The 23,036-nt window shown below is 38.7% G+C and overlaps 1 protein-coding gene across 1 annotated transcript in view; it reads left to right on the forward strand.

Annotated features, from left to right (window-relative positions):
* The first annotated feature begins 3,385 nt into the window (after nt 1-3,385).
* LOC138630742 (astrotactin-2-like) overlaps nt 3,386-23,036 on the forward strand; it is a 231,177-nt gene continuing 211,526 nt past the window's right edge. Inside the window, exon 1 of the mRNA XM_069715244.1 lies at nt 3,386-3,965. Coding sequence (XP_069571345.1) covers nt 3,548-3,965 — 418 coding nt within the window. The 5' untranslated portion in view covers nt 3,386-3,547. The remainder of the gene's footprint in view (nt 3,966-23,036) is intronic.

Genomic DNA, 23,036 nt, shown 5'->3' on the forward strand with positions numbered 1-23,036 from the left:
AAATAAAAGGGCACAATGTTGCTGTTGCTATTTTTAGATTTGCTCCTGCAACTAAACAGACCGTGAAAAAGCCGCTGAGTATCGTTAAAATGAACAGTTTGATTAACAATTCCCTGACAAAAGTGTGAAAAATCTAACACAGCATATTTTTTAAGGCAACAGGGCAGCATGGCGGTAACCTCGCCTGAGACCTTTCTGTGTGGAGTTTGCATGTTCGGTAGGTTTCCTCCAGGTACTCCACTTCCTCTCACCGTCCGAAGACCTTTATAAAGGTTAATTGGTGATTCTGATTCAGACGTCCGTGTGGCTGTGAGTGTGAACGGTTGTCTATCTTTCTATGTTGGCCCGGTGATGGACTGGCAACCTGTGCCGGATGTACCCCACCTTCAGCCAAAATCAGCTGGGATTGGCTCCAGCATAATCCCACTTGAGGTTGTGCTAATTTTGTATTACTGTGAAGCACATTAGTGTTCAAACATGAATAAAATATCTGTGTAAGTCTTAGTTTTTAATTAGTTGCATTCCTACAGTTTCGGAAGTGTGACAAGAAAAGTATGAGCAATTCTCTGCATTTATTGAATACACAATATTGAATACTACTTTAAAAAAAAAAGAAAGTATGTGAATCCCTTCGGCAAATAACATCAAGAAATTAGAGGCTGGAGTGAGAAAGACCTGGAGACCAATCCATGGCACGATATCGGAGGCGTGAAATAGAGCTACTTTGACTTAAAACAAAAAAACAAAACAAAAAGACAACACTCAAATATTTTGAGTTTGCAATTCAATACAAATGTTCAGGAACGAACCATTCACCAAAGAGCTGAAGTCGTTTTTTTTTTTTTTTTTAACACAGAATGGTTGAAAATCCCTGAACATTTTGCAGGTCTGCTGCTGAAAGAAGGCTCAGCTGGATATTAAACTGTACTTTTTTTTTTTAAGGTGTTTTCTATACAGACATGAAGGATAATTGTGAATTTTATCCGAGTACACCTGTGTCTCAGATGAACATTAGATCATATTTTATGACCATATCTCGCAGTAAAACCAGTAAATCCACAGGATTTGCATGCGTTTTCTCGCCATAGCGGAGACTTAACATCTGAGCATCAGTTGACTTCACACCAATTCAATATGTCAAGAAACCGTTGGTTCACATTTAGGTTAAGTCTGCATCAAATGAGGGTTATGTAAGTGAATTGGCTGCTGCACTTTTTGCTGGCTACCTAAGAGTGGATGACTCTTAATAACGGACAATGTGAACAAAGTGCACTGCTGAAATGAGCACGCCTGACATTTTAAAGTAGCCCCATGCAGCACGCTTGGAACTATCCTCGTTTCGTGGCCTTGATAACAGCTTTTTGTACAGACATTAGCTACATTCCCTTGAAAGAAGCTCTATTAATATTCATCCATTTCTACTCACTGTCGCTGGGGCTCAGCAAGTGTTCAGTGAGTAGGACAGAGCAAACATGTTGACACGAGCGGTATCAGAGTATCAGTATCAATGACATACATGGAAATGAGACCGTTGACTTGTCTGTTTCTGCACTCTTGATTCAGGAAATTTAGTCTTACTTAGTCTATTTCTTAAAATTTTAAACACATCACTTGCCAGCTGGCATGTGGATATGCACCTGGGTACTCATGACTGTAAGTGTGAATATTTGACACACACACACACACACACACACACACACACACACACACACACACACACACACACACACACACACACACACACACACACACACACACACACACACACACACACACACACACACAAGTAGTGTTAGAATATTTCATTATCATAGAGAGAGACAGAGAGAAATGTGGCACTGTGTCTCTTTGTACTATTAATTCTAAGCAGTATCTTAATACTGGAAAAGTGACAAATAATAAGTATTCACCTGCGAATTTGCATGAGTTATTTTAAAAAAACAACATTTTTTTTTAGGTTTGTTGATGGATACCGCCTTCTTAATTGAGCTGTTATCTAAAGACACTTCTTCTATAACTTAAGTTGTTTTGCTGCACGTCTGGTATCATTCTCTGTTAGTACAATGCAAAAGAAGGCTATGCTTATTTCTGTGGTATCACAGCAACAGTATACTATGGAAATATATGTTCAAATATATACTGTGTAGTTGTATGTCATGTCAAATTGGGACCTATATGAGAGGTTTAACTGTTTCAGCAACATGGACAAGAAGTAGAGCTGCCAAAAGGCAAATAATGACAGGAAAACAGAGTTTGATTTATTCTGAAGTCTAGACAGTCCAGAACATGACTGATCGTATTAATCAGAGAAAGGGATATATTAATATGTGAAAATGCAGATTAGAAACATTTGTATGCAAACAATGGTGAGTCATTGCCAAATTTACTTGTTTTTGACTTCCTAAGCATTAACACAGTGAATAACAACTTTTCCAAAAAGGTTTTGGCAATTTTGTATTGCTCGTGTTTAAACTTTCTCTGTTTATTTAGTCCTACATGATGCTATGAATTGTGTCACTTTAATTTCTGCCAAGAATAAACAGCATAATTCAGTGTGTGCTTCATGGATGGCAGTTTGAATTTGGATCTTTTAGGTGAAACTACGCTTGACGTAGTGCACTCTATTTGACTTAAACATTTGCAAGAGCAGGACACACACACACACACACACACAAATATCTGTTTTTAATAGTGAATGAATTGGCAATATGTGTATAAAGGAATGAAGCTTGGGAATATTTTTCTGCATGGTAAATTGAATAGCTTTAGAATTATTTATAACTTTTATACATTTTATTTAGGCTGAAGTTGTCCACTGAACTTCTTGCCTTTTTTTTTTTAACAAAGAAATATAACTTTTGGACCCTTTTTCATATGCTTTTCAAATACTAAAGTTATACTTGGGGTTGCAAGGATAATAATGACCTTTAAAGCTCGACTTTCAAGCCAATGTAGATGAGAAGTAGTCCAAAGTACTCAGAAAGAGGTGAACAAACATTACACAAACATTTACAGCTCCATGATAACTGGCAAACTCCATCTACTGATGAAGATCATGCGATATGTTCAAAATCTCTAGAGCAGCAGTGACTCTCACATAAGTACTTATTTATCTCATTTCAATTGTTTACTTGACAGGTTCTACACCACACATTATTCAACAAAGAAAAAAAAAACCTGTCGAAAGGATGTGATGAAATATATATTTTTATTATTTTTCTCAATGCACTTAAACATGTTAAAATGTTGGTTTGCAGTCAAAAGAAATAGAGCCAGAGATAAAACCAACAAACAAACAAAAAACGGCGTAATGACAGATATGATAACTCCCCCTCAAATCTGTCTTTAAAAGGACACGAGCTTTTCCAAGTTGAAGTGATTTGTCCCACAGTCAGTGGATGTGTGAGCAGCCGAAAGATGTCATTCTCACTACACCTGTGCTGCCGCCTCCTGGACGGACGCGACTCCTTTGCAGCGACTGTACTATAAGTGAACGGACAGCTTATGAGCTCCACTCAAAGCGAGAGAACCACACACAAGGAGCGGCATGGCGAGGATACCAGCGCTGCACCTCCGCGTCCTTCTCCTGGCTCTCTTATTAACGGGGTCTCTGACAGTCCGGGCAAACAGAGGGGCGACGTTGCCTGACGAAGAGAGGGACAAAGAGAGCGACGCGGAGACGCCATGTGAGGTGAAAACCGTCACCGTGTCTACCCTGCCCGTACTCCGGGAAAACGAGTTCAGCTTCACCGGCGGAGCCTCGGGGAACGTGGTCGGAGGAGGGGGTGCCGCTGGAGCAGGTGCTGCTGGTGGAGGAGGAACGGGAGGAGGAACGGCAGGAGGAGGTGGAGCAGCAGTAGGAGGGGGGGAGTCCCGACTCCTATTATTCGTTAGAACAGACCTACCTGGGCGAATTTCCGTAATGGATGATCTTGACAACACAGCTCTTCCCTACTTCTCACTCGGTAAGAACTGCTGTGCGTTTGCCCTCCATGATGTTAACCAGTCAATCTAGCGGCACATTAGTGCGCATAGAGCCCGTGGACACCAGCAGGCGGTGTGCCCAGCTACATTCCCAAATCATATGCTCACACACGTTTAGTCCCTGGCGTTAAATCACCTGTTCTGTTCTCCATCGCCTTGTTTGGATTTCACGGTATGTTCTCTAAAGCCAGCATGATGCGCAAACAGTAATCCAGGTAAAAAGCTGATCCACGAATTTCCTTCCCCCCCCCCCCCCCGTTTAACTTGAGACCTGCTGCTTCTGCGTGGAAAACAAACTGTGAGACTCATGTTTTAAGTGTCACCACATCCTTCTGTCCCCCCTCCTTCTCACTTTGTCCCCCTTTCTGTCTGGCTTTTCCTATTTGGTGGTTAAATGTGATTATGATTTGAAATTTCATGCATGCCCCAAGTCTGCTGCCCCAATCAAGCAGTGCAATTTAGTCCTGCAAATGTGCATGAAATTGTTTTTTTATTATTCTCACTTGAACACATGATCTACAGCACACATGCTATAAAGTGTAACCGGGTAAAAAAAACAACAACAACAACAAAAAAACCAAGGTTTGAGTTTGCAACATTTAATCCCTGCAGGTTTTAAGGGGAAGCCACACATGCTGCTTTTGTTTTTTCCCCTGTTTATTCACACATCACCAGATAACTGAGTGAATCAACAGCACTGGTCTTTGACAGGCCATTTCATGTTCTCAGTGAAAGCCACTGACTTTAAAATGGTCTTGGGAGTAACATCACTGATTGGATAATCATAGAGGACATAATGGCAGGAAAGCATCTCTGCCTCACACCAACCGGAGGGAAATATTTGCTTAGTAAGCAGAGGAGGCTGCATGCGAGAGGATCTTGCTTGCCTTACTTTCTTTGGGTTTTTCATTTATGTCAGAAAGTCCTGAGGGATGACTGCTCTTTGCGACGTGTGTGAGCCACGCAGGCTGTTTTTAATGAGAGAGTATGAGACACAGTCGTGTTTGTTAAATGCTTTAACCCACACAAGATGAAGTGAAAGACGAGAACTGCCGAACGCTGTGATGTAATTCACGGTTCAGGTCTCCTGTTAGCAGACGGTGAGAGAACCTGGCAAAAAAAACAAAAACAAACAAAAACATGACGAATCCAGAGATGCAGGACTTGGTGGAGGTCAGTGATGCGGGTACTGAGAATCCATGAAAATGTCTCATTACTGCAGTTTTCCAACAGTGGCTTGCTATCTTCTTTTTTTTTTCCCCCCCTCCTCCTCTCTTTCCCCGGTCTCAATTTCATTCTCTGTATGAAGAATGTCGACTTAAACTGGCTGCGCGAAGCAGGCCGACTGAGGGCTGGAGCATTAAGCTAGTAAATCACTTTCTATTCTCATTAAGGACAGCCGCTGACTGGTGAGAAAGGCCTCTCTGTCCTCCCAGTCAGCCAGCTAGCAAATTTGCTGCTTCACCCTTTCAGTGCATGGCTGCGTGCTGTGGAGGAAGAGAAGCGGCTTCACTAGTTTGGGTGTGAGATGCGTAACGAGGCGTGTTCTGTGCAGAGGTTTAGATAGAAAATTGTTGAAGATTATTTATATATAAAAACATTTTTTTTTTTTTTAAATGAAATCACTCGAGCGTTCTTCGCGGGAGCACAATCATGTGCCACTTACTCCGGCTTTAACAAGGCCTTTCAGACATTTTCATTTAATGCAGGTACAACGGTGGCATTGAAGACCGTATAGATTTGCTTTACTACGAACAGCGTAGTTCTGAAGCTTTGCGAGCATGTTCATCCAAAACGCTGACCACATTGTGAAACTCAATAACCGCTCTTGTCAAATTCATAATGCAGTGAAATGTATAAACTAGTGGGCTGTTTTTTTTTTTTCCCCCTTTGCTTTTACAGCAGTCAACGGCTTCATGGTGTCTTTATTTTGTTGATATTTTTACGTGCGTTAAACAGAACAGGTTTAATGTAAGATTCCTGAAACAAGCTGCTAATTGTTGTATCAACAGTTTCCATGCGAAGCCACTGTAGTCGGACACTTGTTGTGTCTGTCAGGACGACAACCACACAACCAACGTCTACGGTGACACGTAGAAAAACAACTTTCCACCCTTTATATATCTTTTATTGTTGTACTTGTGTTGAGGTCCTGAAGTAGACCTACTTGTATCACTTGTTATATTCAATATTCAACACCATGAAGCATCTCGTTCATCGTGACTTCGTTTTTATTTCTTTTTTCTTGTTGGATGTATTAGCGGTTGTGTTCTAGCTTGAAAAAATGAATTGTTGCAATCAACATGGTAAAAGTACACGGCGTTGTTGATCTAGTAGAGCCAAATGAGCAAATTGAATTACATACACTGGATTTTTATTATCAGAATTGCATTTGTTGCTTCAATATTTTACCTCATCATTTTCTCTCACCTATTAAAATTGTGAATTGGGACGCTCCTGTATTCTACAGAAAGTTAAGCCTTTCCACACACACAATATACGGGCTTATGTGTGGGCGTTCATATTTATTCCTTTTCATGTTTTGATACCCACTAAATATTATATCCTGTCGGACTGTAAAGTGTTTCCACTGTTTTGGATTGAGGCAGCTGCCCACCAGCACTTTCCTTTGTTTTTAAATGTTGCTCTGAAGCTCTTAGAAATATTTTAACATCACTTCTGGTCACAGAACAGAAAAACTCCAACATCACTCCAATCAGAACTAAAGACCAACTCGACAATTGTAAAAGCTCTCAAGTAACTGAAAATGGAACATTTTCTCTTTGACTCTGCTATAACCAGAAAAACATTAAACCTTAATTGGCCCACAGCGGTTGGCATTTCAATACTCTTGAGAGCTCTGCTTGCTTTTTTTTTTTTTTGTGTGACTTGATTAAGGACAATTTGATCTTTCAGCATTACAAAATTTTACTTTTAGGTTATTTTAAAAGAGTGCATTCAGTTTTTTTCTTGTGCTCGTACTTTTAACATTTTCTAAACTGAAACTGCCCTTCCACTTAAAACCATACAAACAAACAAGAAATGACCCCATAAGCTGTTTGTTTACAACCCATAGCCACGACTCATCATGACAGCGCCCTCTAGTGGATGGGTCGATCACGGATTGGACTCGATGTTCGTTTCTCCTTTCAAACTAATAGTCTGCATTACTTTTAACTTCGCGTTGCCTTAACCTAGTGTCTATTATTGTGACCATGACAACCAAAGACTCCTGTTTATTTCCTTTTCTGAACAAAAATTCAATAGTTTTGTCCAAAATCAGCCCATCATTCACTGATTCAATGCTCCTTATATAGTGGACACTTAATAGTTCACTCACTTGTGAGCAGTAACTTGATTTTCAGACACGTGGTAATCATTTCTATTTAGTGCCGAGTTGCTGAGTGTAATGTAGCACGGCCATTTTTGTTCCATCATGGACGTTTTGAGAGCTCTACGTAGTAGATAAATTATATATATATATAATAATTGTGTAATTTGGATTGATTGTGTTGGAAACGAATGTAGTTTGGTTTAATCCAAACTCTGCGCTACATTTCCTGCTGTTGGGAGGAAATGTTCCTGTTGGTTGTATTCAGCCCACTTAAGCTTCGTAGCGGCAAGGAACTGGCGACACAATACGTATCGTGATGCAGACGTTACGATTCAATGCATTTCTTTATAATACGATATAGTAAGCGAAGATCTGATTTTAGTACATTTATATTATATTTACATTTAATACTTTTTTTCTGCAATCAGAACAAGTGGGATCGTCATTTGTATTTATCGCTGTAACATCCAAAATCATAACGGTACTTTTTATCCAATCTGAGCATGAAATTAACATTTGCCGAAATGAGTTAAAAAAAATTTTGCAGGTTTCTTTAAGTAAATAAATTAAGTAAATAAAAACATTTAAATGGGCAGTGATGAATATAGAATTATATATATATTTTAGTGCATACATTATTACACAACTTAATATTGCAACATATCAATACTTTACAGACCTGCTAGGTGCAAACTGTGTGCTCAACTATTTTGCCTCCTCATATCAGCTGCATTTCTCCCCTTTGATAACAAAGTTCACCTTTTTATTTATTTTTTCACAATAGTGAAAATGCCACCACGGAAATAAGGCATGCCGAAGCATCCCCTATTAGCTAAATGTCATCCGATCCGTAATGAGCGTGGCCCTGTATGTTTCCTCGATATTGTCAGATGTCCGATTGTTTTGTCGAAGCCACGTCAGAGGTTATAGGGAAGGTGGTGGTGGTGGGGTTGGGAGGGGGGAAGTAAGTCTCCTTCACACTGTGGCCTGCCTGCTCAGCTTTGATTTATTACCGCAAGTGTCACGGAGAATGTATGAGCAGAAAGGGCAGTATGGAAGAAATGCACAGGGCGCCCCCCCCTTCCCCCTCCCCCCTCACCCCCTCTAACCTGTATTTTATTTTGCCATTTTTTAATTTTTTTTTTATTGTTTTTACTTACATGTTATCAAACACTGAGAAATATCAATTTATTCAATAATAACATAGCCTATGTACATGAATGTTGTGCTTTTCAGTTTGCCTTCCTGTCAGTTCGTAAGCCTCTACTGTCGTGCTCTGCTGTTGCAGCGTCACTTCGCTTCAGAAATGTGCTTTCAATGCCAATGTTTTAACTCCGTTTTGTAATGCAGGGTGCAAAACATGTTGATAGTTCAAGTGTGTAGCATCATACTTACAAATTCCAGGGAGAGAGCTCTATGCCGCTGAGCTTTGTCACACAAGATCATTTTCTTTGCGTTTAATTGATGTTGTAGGACTGGGTGGAAATCAATAGTTTTAGCAACATGGCTGACTCTGTGAACACCTCATTAAGAGTTCACCTTTTTTTTTTTGAAAGCTTTCAGGCGCTCGATGCAAGATCGAAAACAATCAAATGTTTCCCTGTTCTTTATCGTCTCTGTCCATCGCATGGGACTAAATCTTTACACCTTTCATTTTCCGCCACATCTTCGTCTCTTCTGCACATCTTATCAAACCGTGGCATGTCAAGCAGCCTTTTTCTCCCCCTCCCTCTCTCCCCCGTCTCCCCTCTCTGCCTTTGCTGTATCGCGAGTTACAGAAAACCCTGCTCGCTTGGAGACGGGAGATTAAAACCTACAGTGGGAAAGTGGAAAAAAGAAATGCAGGTACTTTGAGAACTCTGTTCCCTGTGGCACAGGACATGTACACGCTGCACAACATCTCAATCTAATGTCAGGGGTTCAGCTCGGCACCGCGGGACGAGCATTGAAGAGAGGCCAAAGGTCAAGAGGAGAGATGGGAGTTATTACGCCGTGTGGAGCGGAGATGGAGGTTTGAGGGTTTTTTTTTGTAATGGCTCTTTCAAATTTAGCGTTACGCTTAATTTAGCTTTGGTTTGAGTTTGATGTGTTTAAAAATACTACAAGGAAGCTCAACTGAAAGACCAAACTGATAGTGTTACGAGACCATACAAATATAACTGATGTTGGGCTTCGTGCAGGCCAGCAAACAATCTAATCATCATTGTTTGACCTGTTATAGTAGACCTGTAGGAGGCTGTCTTTTTAAGATAAATGCAGTGCCATTTGTAGCCTGAATTCATTTAATTCCTCACCACAGTATATCTACCCTCATGTTTTGTTAATATACAGAAAAACAAGGTCTATGCTGGCTTTGATCATTCGACTGCTCTGCCTGGCGGGTGTCTGGATATATATCTATATATATAAATATATATAGATATATATATACACCGTATTATGATCGGTTGGAATATGTACATTGTTATTGTGAGACTTGTGAGTTTCGTCGGCTCCCATTGTGATTTGTCAGCTACTTCCAGGGTTGTGGATGTAATTAAACAATGATAATTAAAACACCAGTCCAGATGGCGGTTTACACTCGCATGTGAAAGATTGACTGTCAGTGTGAAACCATATCCTTGTGTGACAAGAGTGGCAGCTTCCATGTTGTTGAACTTTGCCGATGAGATGTGTGACAAATTATGGTCATAGGTAGTCTGCGTGTCATTATAGACACAAATATGCATCTCTTTTTGCAAGAGCCTGCTTTTCAGAAAACAAACAGATTAATAAGTTGCATCACCTCATAATGGGAAACGCATCGTACCTTCAGGGAGTGAAGTACCGTGCTCATTTAGCTGAACAGCGACAGACCTAAGTGATGGCATGAGAAGGATGAATGAGCTGTGGTCAGTGACCCGTGCTTGTTGCTGTCCTCTGCATTTACTGTAGCTCTTAATGCTTTGTTTTACCACCAGAGTCTCTAGTCTCTGCCTCTCGGCTCTGGTGGACAGCTTTGATCTCAAGATAATCATTTGATCATTACCACTGCTGAGAGGCACGCTGTAGATTTATCTTTGACGGAATGAACAAAGAACTTTATGTAAATACCCATAATGAATGCACAAGCTGTTCTTTTCCTTTATATTTGTCTGATTAATGCAAAGCAAGAACATGCCCCATTATTCACATGGTGTTCCTATTTTAATAATTAAGAGGATGTTTGTCATATGACTGAATGGCAGTTTTATTCCTTTTATTTACCACATATAAAGTCAGCTACTACTTCTTTTTTGGGTGATTTGCTGTTGCAGGATAAGGAAAGACATCGTTTACCCTTTTTCATACATAAATATGAGGTGTTAGCATTGTTTAGTTAAAACAGGTTGCCTGCTTCTGCATATAATTGCTGAAACTCTGAAATGTAATGGTTAAATCGGGTGTTTGGACTTCTGAGTCTCCTGGTTGTGGAATACATGCATGTCGTATATACAACTACTCCAAGCAACCGACAGACATTTTATTCATTATCATTTTGTGCAGAACCTTCACAATGGCTTTGACGGCTTTCACCGGTCGAGGGACAAGAGCAGGGACTTACTTACACTATACCATGTCTCTTTTCATGGAAACTGAAACCAGAAGCCTGCATTTATTTAGACAGCAGCAGAAAAACATCAAAGAAAACCTTGAATTTTTTATGACTAAGAGTTTTTTTTGTCTCTTTGATAGATTCCCACCGATATACAGCGTCCCGTTTACCGCAAAATTTGATTTTGGTAACTTCCATTGTAAATTTCTTCTCAGCGCCGGCTTTGTTTTATGCGTCTGGAGCTGTGTAATTCCACAGTTTATCTTGATGTGTAAAGCTGGACGAGTATCAAAGAATAGCATGGAGGGTGTAGCTAACAAGAGAGCATGCTGCAAGTGGATTCCCAAAAGATTCATAGACTTTCTACTTGTATACTGTAGAGAGGCTTTTTTTTGTCTGCGCACTGAATGCATAATGTGACACTGATTTATAAAAGCAATTCCATTTAGTTGCTCTTTTTGCTCCTTGGGCTCCTCTGGTGTCTCCCCACCACATAATAGAAGGCCCCTTGTGACAAAAACTGTGTAATGTATTTGCTCGCTTCGTAAAATACTTTTTATAATGCGAGCCAGACATTAGGGGCACAGGGACTTCGGCTAAAATCCATCAACTGGCACACAGTATCTGTAAAATGAAGCTCGATATGTAGACATGTTGAATATTTTACTGTTTTTAAAGTACAAAGTTTTGCCTACAGATCACTGAGGTCATATTATAATCCAATTTCTCGACTGATTGACAAATGATGTCCAGACTGTGCGTCTCTATCAACCGTTATTTGAATTTTACCAAATTTTACTAAATCAGCTCTAAATGGTTCAGTTTCTGACAATCTGTGATTGGATTAGATTTGTTTTCAGAACCTCATGATGACTCACCAATCAGAGTTGAATATATTTTCTCCCCACTGCTTCTATCACAATGTAATATTTTTCTCTTCTAGTATTTCAGTATTAAAGTTTGGCAGATCAATACCTCTATAACGTTTAATTTTGCGAATTGATCCTCACATAAAAAGGTTGATACTGAGTGGTTCTTTTTTATAACACAGCATTTCTTTATATTTAATGAAAGTAAGTTTGTATTTGGGCTAAAATTTAGGAAAGCAAGAAAAGAAATGTTTTCTCCTTGGCTTCTCGTTCAGAGGACCACATGCTGGCAGAAATAACAATTAGACAGTGACTGACTGCAGCCGCCAGCTCAAATGAAAATTAAATATTTTCTGGGGTTATTCAGTTTATTACTGAATTCACTTCACTCATGTTTACTCATCTCAAATTGTCTGAATTCATTATCCTGAAAAAAATAAGTAAAACTTGAACATTTACCAATTATTTTAAAGTGAATAAACACATTTTAAATGTGCAGTTAATAAGCAGAAGTTGGCTGTAAATTCAAACACTTAATGTTTTCTTTGGTTCTGCTAAATCACCCTTGCATGTTTTGGTTAGAATAAAAGCCGTTCATCTTCAGAGTGGGCATTTCTACTTGCCAGAAGCATTAAGTCCTCCCCTGACAGACTCAACTAAAAAAAACACAAGCAGAGAAAAAGGCTTGGACAGACAGTGTAATTATGTGGAATGAACGTTTTTTTTTTTTTTTTTAAATGTCCTCCTTGAGGCGGCGTCTGCGCACATTTGAATTCCTGCTTGGAAGCTGCGGCGTTGCTTAGAAATCTGAATTTCATCCTCATGCGAGAGCTAACATGGTGCTGAAGAGAAGCTGGAATTTCCTTTTGCATGGGCAGTGCTCTTGTGTGCAGCCTCCAACTTATCTTGTCAGTGTTGAAATGGAAATGCTGCATACCTGCCTGCTGATATTCAGCCAGTCAGCCTGCTCTGTGTCAGCTCCCCGTGAGACATGGAATTAAAGCCATTTTTTTGACCAGTGGTAGTGCTGCTTGCATCTTATAGAGTCCTCTATATAGCTGCTGCCAATTTTTGTAGATGGCGTATAGCTATGCATTAATAATAAAATAATAATAAGTCAATCACCAGTGAAAGCAATTTATCTTCAAAGTGTCTTTTCTCTTTGGCATTAATGGAAAAAAAAATCAATTGGATATAAAATTACTAATGCAAAATAGAAATCAGACAATTACCAACAATTGGCTGTTGGGTAATTTACTCCATTTCTAAACCAAATTTTTCGATCATTATATCCACTTCCGTCGAGGTGAAAAGTCGTTCTTCCAGTTCTCTGCACATGGATCTTATTATGGTTCCAAAGTGCTCTTTTCATTGAAAGAAATGGAACTGGCTCAAATTACATTCATTCTTCTTAGCGTGGTGCATCAAATTGCAATCTGTAAATCAATGCTGCACTATACTCTGCTATAATTACGACCTGTAAGGATTAAGATTGAAGGGTGTTAAGAGTCTGCATCAAACTGTCTGTAAAATGTATTGTTTACCCCGAACCTGCCTCTCTGGATTTTACTCGCGCCACCGTCTGTGGCTTCAAGGAAACCAAAAAGCCTGTAAATGTCGTCCCACTGGTTGACAGGTTAGATTTCCAGATCACAGGCAAGGAGGAAGCTCTGTACTCTCTGTTTGAGCTCCAGTTGCTGTTTCTCCTACTTGCCCTTGCTTCTTTCATGCACACTCTTTATTTTTCACCAACCTCTGCTTTTGTACTCAACTTTTTGTTGTTGTTTTCTTACCTAAATAGAAAACTGTCCTCTAAGTTTCGATGGTCACACGATTCTAAGACATTTAAAAAAAAAATACAATTCCAAGAAATTATATATTTTTTTCTCCACCCTTTATCTGCAATCTCACAGTATCAATATGACTTGTATTTATAGTACCACTTAAATCGTGTACATTAGTTTATTATCACAGTGGAAATGTAGTTATGTAGTCTCAACTAACCTAGTTAATGGCATTATTGAAATCACATTAAGGGTCTTATTTTGCAAACATGACAAGCAGTGTGTGTGTTTCAAAGAGGAAAAGGAGAGTCATTGTTCATATAAGCTGGTCACAATGATGTTTAAGACCCATAAAATTTGATTCCCCCCAGAATTTGCTTTGCACCTTGGAAACACGCCAGCGTCGCAATGCTCGCTACCGTCACATCCCCACGGTTCCCACAAAAGATTTTAAACCTTTTATCTATGCTGCCGTGTTTGTACCTATTTGCATTCCCTTCAAGCTATACAATATCTCAGATTTCCTTTCGGATAAAGAATGTGCACCATTAATCTCCCGTCAACCGTTCCCTCCCACAATTTGTTTTCTGCTCCATCATGCACATCTGTCCGAGTTCCTGGTGGAGTTGGCTTTATCTTCACAGGGACACATGTTCTTACTGCTTTTTTCTTATTTTTTTCCACAGCGTAAGTCTGGATAATATTGGTCTATTGATTTAAAACAAAACCAAAGCAAGTTCCACTTTGCAGCAGTCACTCAGAGAAAATATTGTGGCTATGACCTCAAGTTGTCTAGACGACATTGCGCTGAACAGTTGTTGGTTTCTTAGACAACGGTGACATTGAACAGGTTTTGCAAAGCAATGTTTTTGACGGAAACAAGAGATTCATACATACAGAATATTATATGGTTGATAAGCAGGGATGCCTGTAATATCTTAAATTAGTTTTTCTTGTCAGTATTTTAAGTTCTAAATTGTTGTCTTATAATTATGTATCTTCATAGCTGATGAAAACCTTTTTGTCCAATCTCCATACATACAGAATGGAAGGTTAGAAAACATGCTGTCGGGGTTTTAAACTGATAACGCACAAACTGTTTGAGTCATTATCAAATTCCAGAGTGCCTATCTACCATTTTAAAATATGTCTTCATAAGATTTAATCTTTTTTTTTCTATATTATACAGCACTACCAAGAGTGAATATAATGTGTTTTCAGCATATATATGCACTCCTGATATGCCTTGGGGGAGGATGGGCAGTTGGCCTCACACATTGTATGCTTATCCAGAAGAGGCTCATTGGTATGTCACGGCTGTACCCCTCTCGCCTCCATTCAGAGGCGCAGCACACACTGTGCATTTTTTCAGGTATTTTGTCTGGCTCTGGATTAGCTCTGATCTAACAGCAATTACCCTTAGTTGTGTAACACAGCAGAGCGCTCTCTCCTGAGGTCACCGGTAGGTGGAACGTCCTAACCGGTTAGGAGCACCGTCAACGTGAGCGATATGCATTGCATTTGATTTACAGCCTTTATTTTGTGGTCGTTTTATCTATCGGACGTTGTGGTTGTTTGTTGTTACTTCAGCGTAAGTTCACCGTTTGTGGATCTTTATAAATTAAATTAAGATAAAGCGGAAGACGACATAAATGCCACAAAACAATGCCATCATGCCCAGAAGGGATTTAAAGAAAAACAAAAAAGTATTAATAGCTTACACACAAAGATAGGCATGTAGACATATTCTCCTCCCGTCTGTTTGCACATTCAGAAGGGAGGCTGAAAAACACATGTAGCAAGTCTGGTTTTCATGTTGGTGTCACCTCTTCAAATGAATAAATCACATGAAGGAAACAGGCAGAAAACAGTGAGATGTGCAGCCAGTTGGAGGCATCATGGTAGCTGCATTCCAAAGGAAGGAGGATTTAGGTTCCTCCTCCGGAGACACATGAAAGTGTTTTTTATTTTTTTGATTTATTTTTTGTTTTTTTTAATTGCTCTATGTTCTGGCTCTGACGGGAAGCCGGGATTCATCTTGTTCTGGACATTTCTGGTTTCTCAGTGGTCTCACGGATGGTTAAACTGTCGGGTTAAAAGCAAACAGATAACATTTGTTTATAGAGATGTGCCTGAAGAATATTTGTCTCATTCCAATTCCCGACTCATTCAACTAAAGTTGCAGCCAGGTAATCAACTAATTTCCTTTGAGATGTCATTTACACTCTTAATTATAAAACTGAAAGATAAACAACAGATTAATTGGTATTGAAAATAATCATTAGCTGCACTATCGTCCCTTTTGTGACATTAAGAAAGCAACAACCTCATTTCCTTTTTTATTGAAGAAGTGTTGAGAGATGATGCTGTTTTGACAACGGGGCTCTTTTGGTAAAATGTTTTCACATCTCTGTGTATACAATCTCCCCAAAGGCGGCAACATGCTGAATCTGTTTACGGTGACGAGAACTCTGATTTGCTTCTGATACTCACTGCCACAGGGTAAAGACGCCACTACTTTTGTCACTGCTGTAATGCTCACACTACAGTATATCTTCGTTTTATGCTGTAAGCTTTGAAATCACAGCTTTAACGATGCCATTTTCTGACATGAGATTAAATGGTATTTTCATTTGATCTTTTTTTTTTTTAACTTCTGTATAGTGTCATGTCAAAATTAGTTTTCTCGTTCCTTGCAAGCTAATTATGTTTTGTTAATTTAATGTATTGTACAGGGAAGTAGTTTTTAGCTGCACCTTAAAACGATACCGTACAAATATAAGGACAAAACATCAACGACTCGGCATCAATAAACAACATATAAATATAAAAAAATAATAATAATAAATAAAACATATATATATATATATATATATATATATATATATATATATATAAATATACAGTGCATGGAGTGGATAAAACCTATGATTTATATCTGCATGAACTGTATTATACAGTACATGTGATAGATGTGAGTTTTAGTGTAGATAATGTATAAATGTACAATTTTCAGTGAGCAGGCTGTGTTGAACTAAAGCACAATAGCTGTTACCGTGGTTACTTAAGAAGAAAATTAAGTTTTCTATCAGACAGTGGTGTTGGAACATTTCCAAAAATGTTATGCTTTTTGTTTGTTTAAAAATTCTGATCACAAGATTGAAATATTGCCCCATTTATGGGCTGTTGTTGAGCCTGCAGCATTTCTGTCTTTAGTTGTTTGCTCATTTTGCAGCATATTTGATAAATGCTTCATAAAAATGTGCGGTCAAATTGTTAAAAAAGCTTTGCTTGGTTTGCTTATGTCTTTAGTTGCCACCCTCGAACTCTCAGCCACCGATGTTATGTGTTAACGCCACTCCTACCTCGAATATTATATTCAATTATTAACAATCCAGATTTAGAGCCATTTTCCAAACTGGTCCTCAATATCAATTGTAGTTATGGATTGTTTTAGGAAACTATATGGACATTTTGGAAACCAGACAAGTCGTCCTATATTGCCTTGTGCGCGGTGTGCCTTCTAACCATTAGTCCAATGTGTGATCACTGTTCCGTAACGTGACTGCAATCAGGACAAATGGACTATTAACTGTGTAATGAGACAGCTCAACAAACAGAATTAATGGGACCATTCAAAATGTCACTCTCCAGCTATCGACACTCAGTTAGGCTTGTAACAATGAATGTCAGAGTCCAGGAGACTGCTCGACCTCGGCCGAAGTGAATACAGACAGTTCAGTTTTTTTTTGGCAACTTCACACAACTCTAGCGAGAACTGGTTCATCAGTTTGATAATTCGTTGAATTCGGAGCATAGTGCTTCATGTTTTTGTTGTTGTTGTTTTTTTTTTTTTTTTACTATTTAGTATTTGCAAAGTTTTCATACAAACAAAAAGCCTTCTTGCTGAGGGAGCTACGCGTGTTATTAGCTTTCAGATAATTCTAGAATGATGTTCATGGTGATATTTGTACAGAATATAAAATATGATCAATTTACAAAGTTACAAAATGAAATACAATTTAAAACTTTAGTACAATGAATAGTATTGAATTATTTGACAGGAGCATAGAATATCTTCGTGTATTGTCCCATCCCAATCTAGAAATCAGTAATCAGTATCCATTCTGTATTACTAATGTAATAAAGGTATGCGATAAAAGTCCTATTTTGATTTAGTGTTAGACACTCCACTTGTAATATTACAATTAGGCCAATGATTAGATGATGATCTACTGTAGATCTGAAGTTAAGATGACACTAGTTGCTAATAATATGTTTGCAGAATTTCAGACACTTGAGATAATTTATGTCCCATTGTTTTCTTTTATTTGGTATTTTTGTATCCACACTTTTGACTTGTTGGATGCTGTCAAAGCCGGCTGGTTCAACATGAATAAACTACCTGACAACCTAATGATGGATTTATTCCTTTGCACTTTCACTATTACATCCACTGATCTAATGGGATTTGCCAGACTGACTATTATGATAAAGTAGGTGAATGATTGTCAGGATGTTGCCTCTCATCAGTCATATTAATTGCATTTATACGTCATTATTACAGTCTACTAATGGATGATAGCTGCTTGCAGGCGGGCTCTCTTCTCCATAACCTAATTGAGTTTGAGCCAATGTTTTTTCTGTCTGAATGCAAATTGCAACTTGAGCGCTGTGTTTTCTGGTGTCTTCATAAAAACCGTCCTGTCTTTGACTGCTTAATGCTATTTGTCAGTGGATTTAAACAGGCTTCTTAGTTTCCAACCTATTGATCCAGTGACTGTTAAAGGTTACATGGCTTAAGAGAGTCAACATCTAATATACAGGGATCAAAACAAACATATTTTTAGGGTATTGATTTTTGTTTTTCACTGCAGTGAAGCCAACCAGATGGAAGCAAAACAAGAAAGCAGAGGGTTTGCTTTTCGCTCTTTTAGAAGTCCTTTTCTGTTATAACAATCTAACAATTACATACCACATATTATCTAGTGTAATAATACATTGTTTAGAAAATTGCAGTAAAGAATCAAGAAAAATGATTGCAGTATAGTCAGGCAAATGGCATAGATATAGAAAGTAATTAGATCCAGGAAATGAAAAACCCTTTGCGTCCTTTCAGCTTAACTTCTGCCGTCTGACACAATTGTGACAGACGGCAGTTGTAGGTTTGACCATGTTGGACTGTTTGATGCTGATCAAACAGGAGTTGTAGAAATTAAACGATGAAATAAAACGCTCCTATAGCCCGAGTCCTCTACAGAATGTCTGCATTCGTCATTGTATTTCAAGGTTTTTAATCTACACACTTCGCACACCTTTGCACTCGCAGCCCACACAAGTTTACTTGTGCCGTTCCGAATGGCTGGTTCGCGGTTACATTTCAGGTATATTGCTCGGCCTGTTTGACTGGCAGAAGCCATTTGATTAGTGCCCCGGCCGTAGTCCTGTTGAGGTCAGACAGCTGCCTAATGATGTGTTGTGTGATTTTATGGACTCCTCCCGTGAGTGTTGGTTCGGCCACCGTAATAACCTGTCACTGGGGCAGAGTCGCCCATTACGAACCACGCATAAATATTTATGTATACTTCAGACACGGCGGTAAAAGTCCCTCAATCGCACCATAATAATGACATTTCATTGCAGTTTGTTTGCCTTGTAAATACTGAATCCTTTCAAGGCAAAGATGCTTGTAAGAATTGTCTAAAAGTAATAACCATAAATTCAAATGTTTATTTTTTTTATGTTAGTCTGTTTTATATTTCTGCAAATTATTTATCATTGGACATCAGCCAGCAACCCCCTTTTAAGATGTGATAGTACTGAGAGTGCCAGGCGGGCTTCATTCATTGACTTTGGTCATCAGGTTAACAATATGTCTGTATGCTTAGTTAATTCCACTTTGACTGGTGCCGATCTAGAAACACACAATTCATTTAGTTTGGAAGCCATGTGCTGCTGTCTGCTTCAGTCAGTGGAAAACCTGTTTCAAATGAATGTAAAGATAAATGCCGGGATGGATCGAAATTATATTATGTACTTCCTCTTAGTTTATATGATTATAAACCAAATTGAATATTTTTTAGAATACAAGATAAAATCCACTAAAATGACATTAACATTTATTGGGAGGCTAAAATGCAGTCATGCTGCTGCCATTTCCAAATTTGACAAAGCATTGATCCCAAAAACAGTAAATACCTGGAAACACTGAATCAATGGATGTCCCAGTTTTATTGTTAATAGAAAAGGCTGTGTTCCTTGTTTGTAGAACATGGAGAGTGTAATTACTTCTTATCTGCTTCTTTGTGGTCTCTATCAACATGACAAAGCAAACCTTGTAGCCATATTCTCAGTCCCAACACAACATGAATATTGCCAGGCTTCTACTTTTACTTGTGTTTTTGTTCTCCTGTCTTTGACTATCAGCCTGAGGCACATGACATTTAGAGCTGATTCGGGGCTTTCACAATGCACCCATGAATATGAGTTATAAAGAGACAGTTAGACCACAAATAGGATTTATGTATTCTGTATACTTAGTGTGATATTACTTCAATGTACTTTATTCAAGTAACCACAGCTGATTGTTGAACAGTTTCTAATTGGTTGCCATCATGCAATGGCAATTACTGAAATGATATCGGATGCAATGCACACAACGCCTTGGTCCAATATTAGACAGTATTTTTTGTGATCTTAAATAACTTTGGCTGTTCTACCTGTGACCTCTATTTTTTTTTTTTTTTTTAAAGCTAAATCTTTTGCTTATCTGTAAAAACAAAAGTTAAAAATGGCACATGATATGACCAAATATATTTGAGAATATGACATTTTACATACATAAATGGGTTTGCGTTTGTTTGGTTTTTGAAACTCGGGACATTTCGTAAAATTTTTTGTGCAGCATTTAAACAAAATCAGTCATAAAATCATGCCAACGCAATAATTTTTTTAATGGAATTTAAAAGCAGAACACAGAAAGTTAAGAGTCCGTTCTGCTTTTATTAGTGATTGATTATGTGTTGATCCTAGCTATGGTACATGTTTACTTGGGCTGAGTCTCATATTATTCGCTGCAGTATAATGTCTCTCATTTCAGCTGAGTATATGTGACTTCTGAGATTGAAATCAATGCACATGCATGATCCCCATGTTGCAGTGCATATGCATTTTACAGATGCCAAATTTAACAGGCACTACACCAGGCAGTGATGATGCAAAAGAGTGATGATTCATAACTGTCTGAAGTCTCAATTTACTGCTCAACATAGAAAAATTAGAGTGTCTAGTAGTGTCATTCATTTAGAGAGTAGTAAATGATTGATTGCAGATGCGGCACTAATTATGTATGATTAATCATTTCAACCAGGGGTGACTCCAGGTTGTGTTTATCACTGACTTTTATTGTGGCTCCAGAATCCATAAAATCTGTTTTTACACAATCATTTTCTTTTAATCTCATTTGTGGGAGGATGCGGGTGCTATTTATTGGCTACTATTTCTACCTTGGGTATTCCTTATTCCACATTCTGCCCATAATACGCACATTTGAGTAAAAAGCACTGAGTATTTGTATTATTAGTCTCTATTCTGGCTAAACATGAGACTGCTGCTGGTTCCAAGTAACTACCAATGACTGCCAAACTCCTACATCTACACTTGTATAGCCAGGTTTTGTGTATGTCACAGCTTTTCTTTCACACTCTTTTTGGCTCAGGGGCTGCTGCATAATTTAGTGGTCTGAAGTAGTGACCTCATCCACGATGTGACACGGACCATTTATTATACTCATAGCTTTTTCATATTTGTGTGGCCTGTGGGAGCTTAAGACTTTGTTCCCCAACAATCCACATTTTCAAAAACATGACTAATAGTATCCGACAAAGGCTCAGAAAAATAAAAGTAAGCGTATGTGTCTCTTTGTTTGTTTCTCTGGAGATGTTAATGCCTCCCAGAAGAGCAACTTCAGCCAATAATGCGTTAATTTTAACTCTTAGTTTCTAAAGGGACTCTTTGGGGGCCCTTCCTCTGATAAAACAATTGCAGGCTGAAAACAAATAAGGGCAACATTTCAAATATAAAAATATAATAGAAAAAAATGCAGCTACACGATGGTAGAACACGTCTTTACCCATTTTAATCACCATTGGCAACACAAAACCAACAATTTTCCGGCACTGGACAGTTGTGCCAGCACATTTCATTTTAGCTCTGCTAAGTCCAACACAGGACTTCTCTAATGCTCTTTTGTAGGATTTTTTGCACTGAAGAGATACTTCTTGAAATAACACAAAAAGAACATCAAGAGAAACAGACTAAAATCTGGAAAAATGAGCGTTTAACTTTACTTGGTATTGATGGTTTTTATTTCGTACAAAGTCAGGCAGCTCTTTTTATGAGGCTGACATAAACTAGTACTTGGCACATAACACTTAAATAGCAGGAACCCTGATGATTCCTTAAATGTACAGATGTGTCAGAGAGGTTTTTTGGTGGACTTTATCAGATGTATTTGTGTTTATTAGATACGTCTGAGAAACATCTGCAACTCCTAATGTCCTGCAGGGCTTTGAAGGTCATAGAAGGAACATACAGAATACTGTGGCTCAGATATCAAACTGCTGGACCTGGTGCACCTAAATTGACCCAAGCATCCATTACCTTGAGTGTGTAGGAGGCAGTTTAACACTGTGTGTAAACCTCAGCTTGGAATAAGTGTTTAACTCCTATAGGGAGAATCTTATTTTAAGCTTTTTGGGGGGGGTCGAGCAAACAGCTATTAGTTTAATAATTCAGAGCCTGATCACTGTTGATAAAGGTGGCTCAGAATCCATCACGGCACCAAAAGGGACAAATTTATTCAGGGGAAAATGTTTTGTCGGAGTCTTATATTCTCTTCTTTTAAGATAGCAACTGAATGAAATTTTTCACTTTTCAATGTGGAGGGATCTTGGAGGCGCACCAGAGCAGAGCAGAAGGAGAGAGACGGAGCCAAACACCGCCTGCAGCCAACGGGATGATAATCCAAGTGGTCGACATCCGCTTAAGGAGTCTACTTGGCACCTGACAAAATGTTTGAGCACAGTGTATTTTTCATGCATTTTTAAATCAGCATTACGGATACACAAAAGTCAGCAAATGTTTAAAAAAGTAAACTCTGTCCGAACTTAATTCTCCTTGCAATTTCAGACACACATTTATCTTACCTTGAGCTATATTTCCACAGGGGCGCCTCAGAGGCATTTATCATTGAGATGAAAAACAGAATCTGTGTCATAGACTCGGTTAAAGCTGTGTGCTTTTATGTTTTGTACCTGGGGCTCGTCACACAAAGCAGATAAAAACCTTAGCCCCCTCGAAATCAGGACTGTGGACGCAAGTGAAAAAGACCTGTTTCAGGTCTTACACTGATCCCGCCGTGCGAGACGGGCCTTTTGTTGTTGGCATGAAAACAGCTGCTTTTGTTAGTGTTTGTCTGCACATTTATTCTG

Source organism: Brachyistius frenatus, unplaced genomic scaffold, assembly GCF_029030835.1.
Source record: "Brachyistius frenatus isolate BFR_SWC_R1_liver_20210118 unplaced genomic scaffold, ASM2903083v1 Contig_140, whole genome shotgun sequence".
Taxonomy (NCBI): Eukaryota; Metazoa; Chordata; class Actinopteri; family Embiotocidae; genus Brachyistius; species Brachyistius frenatus.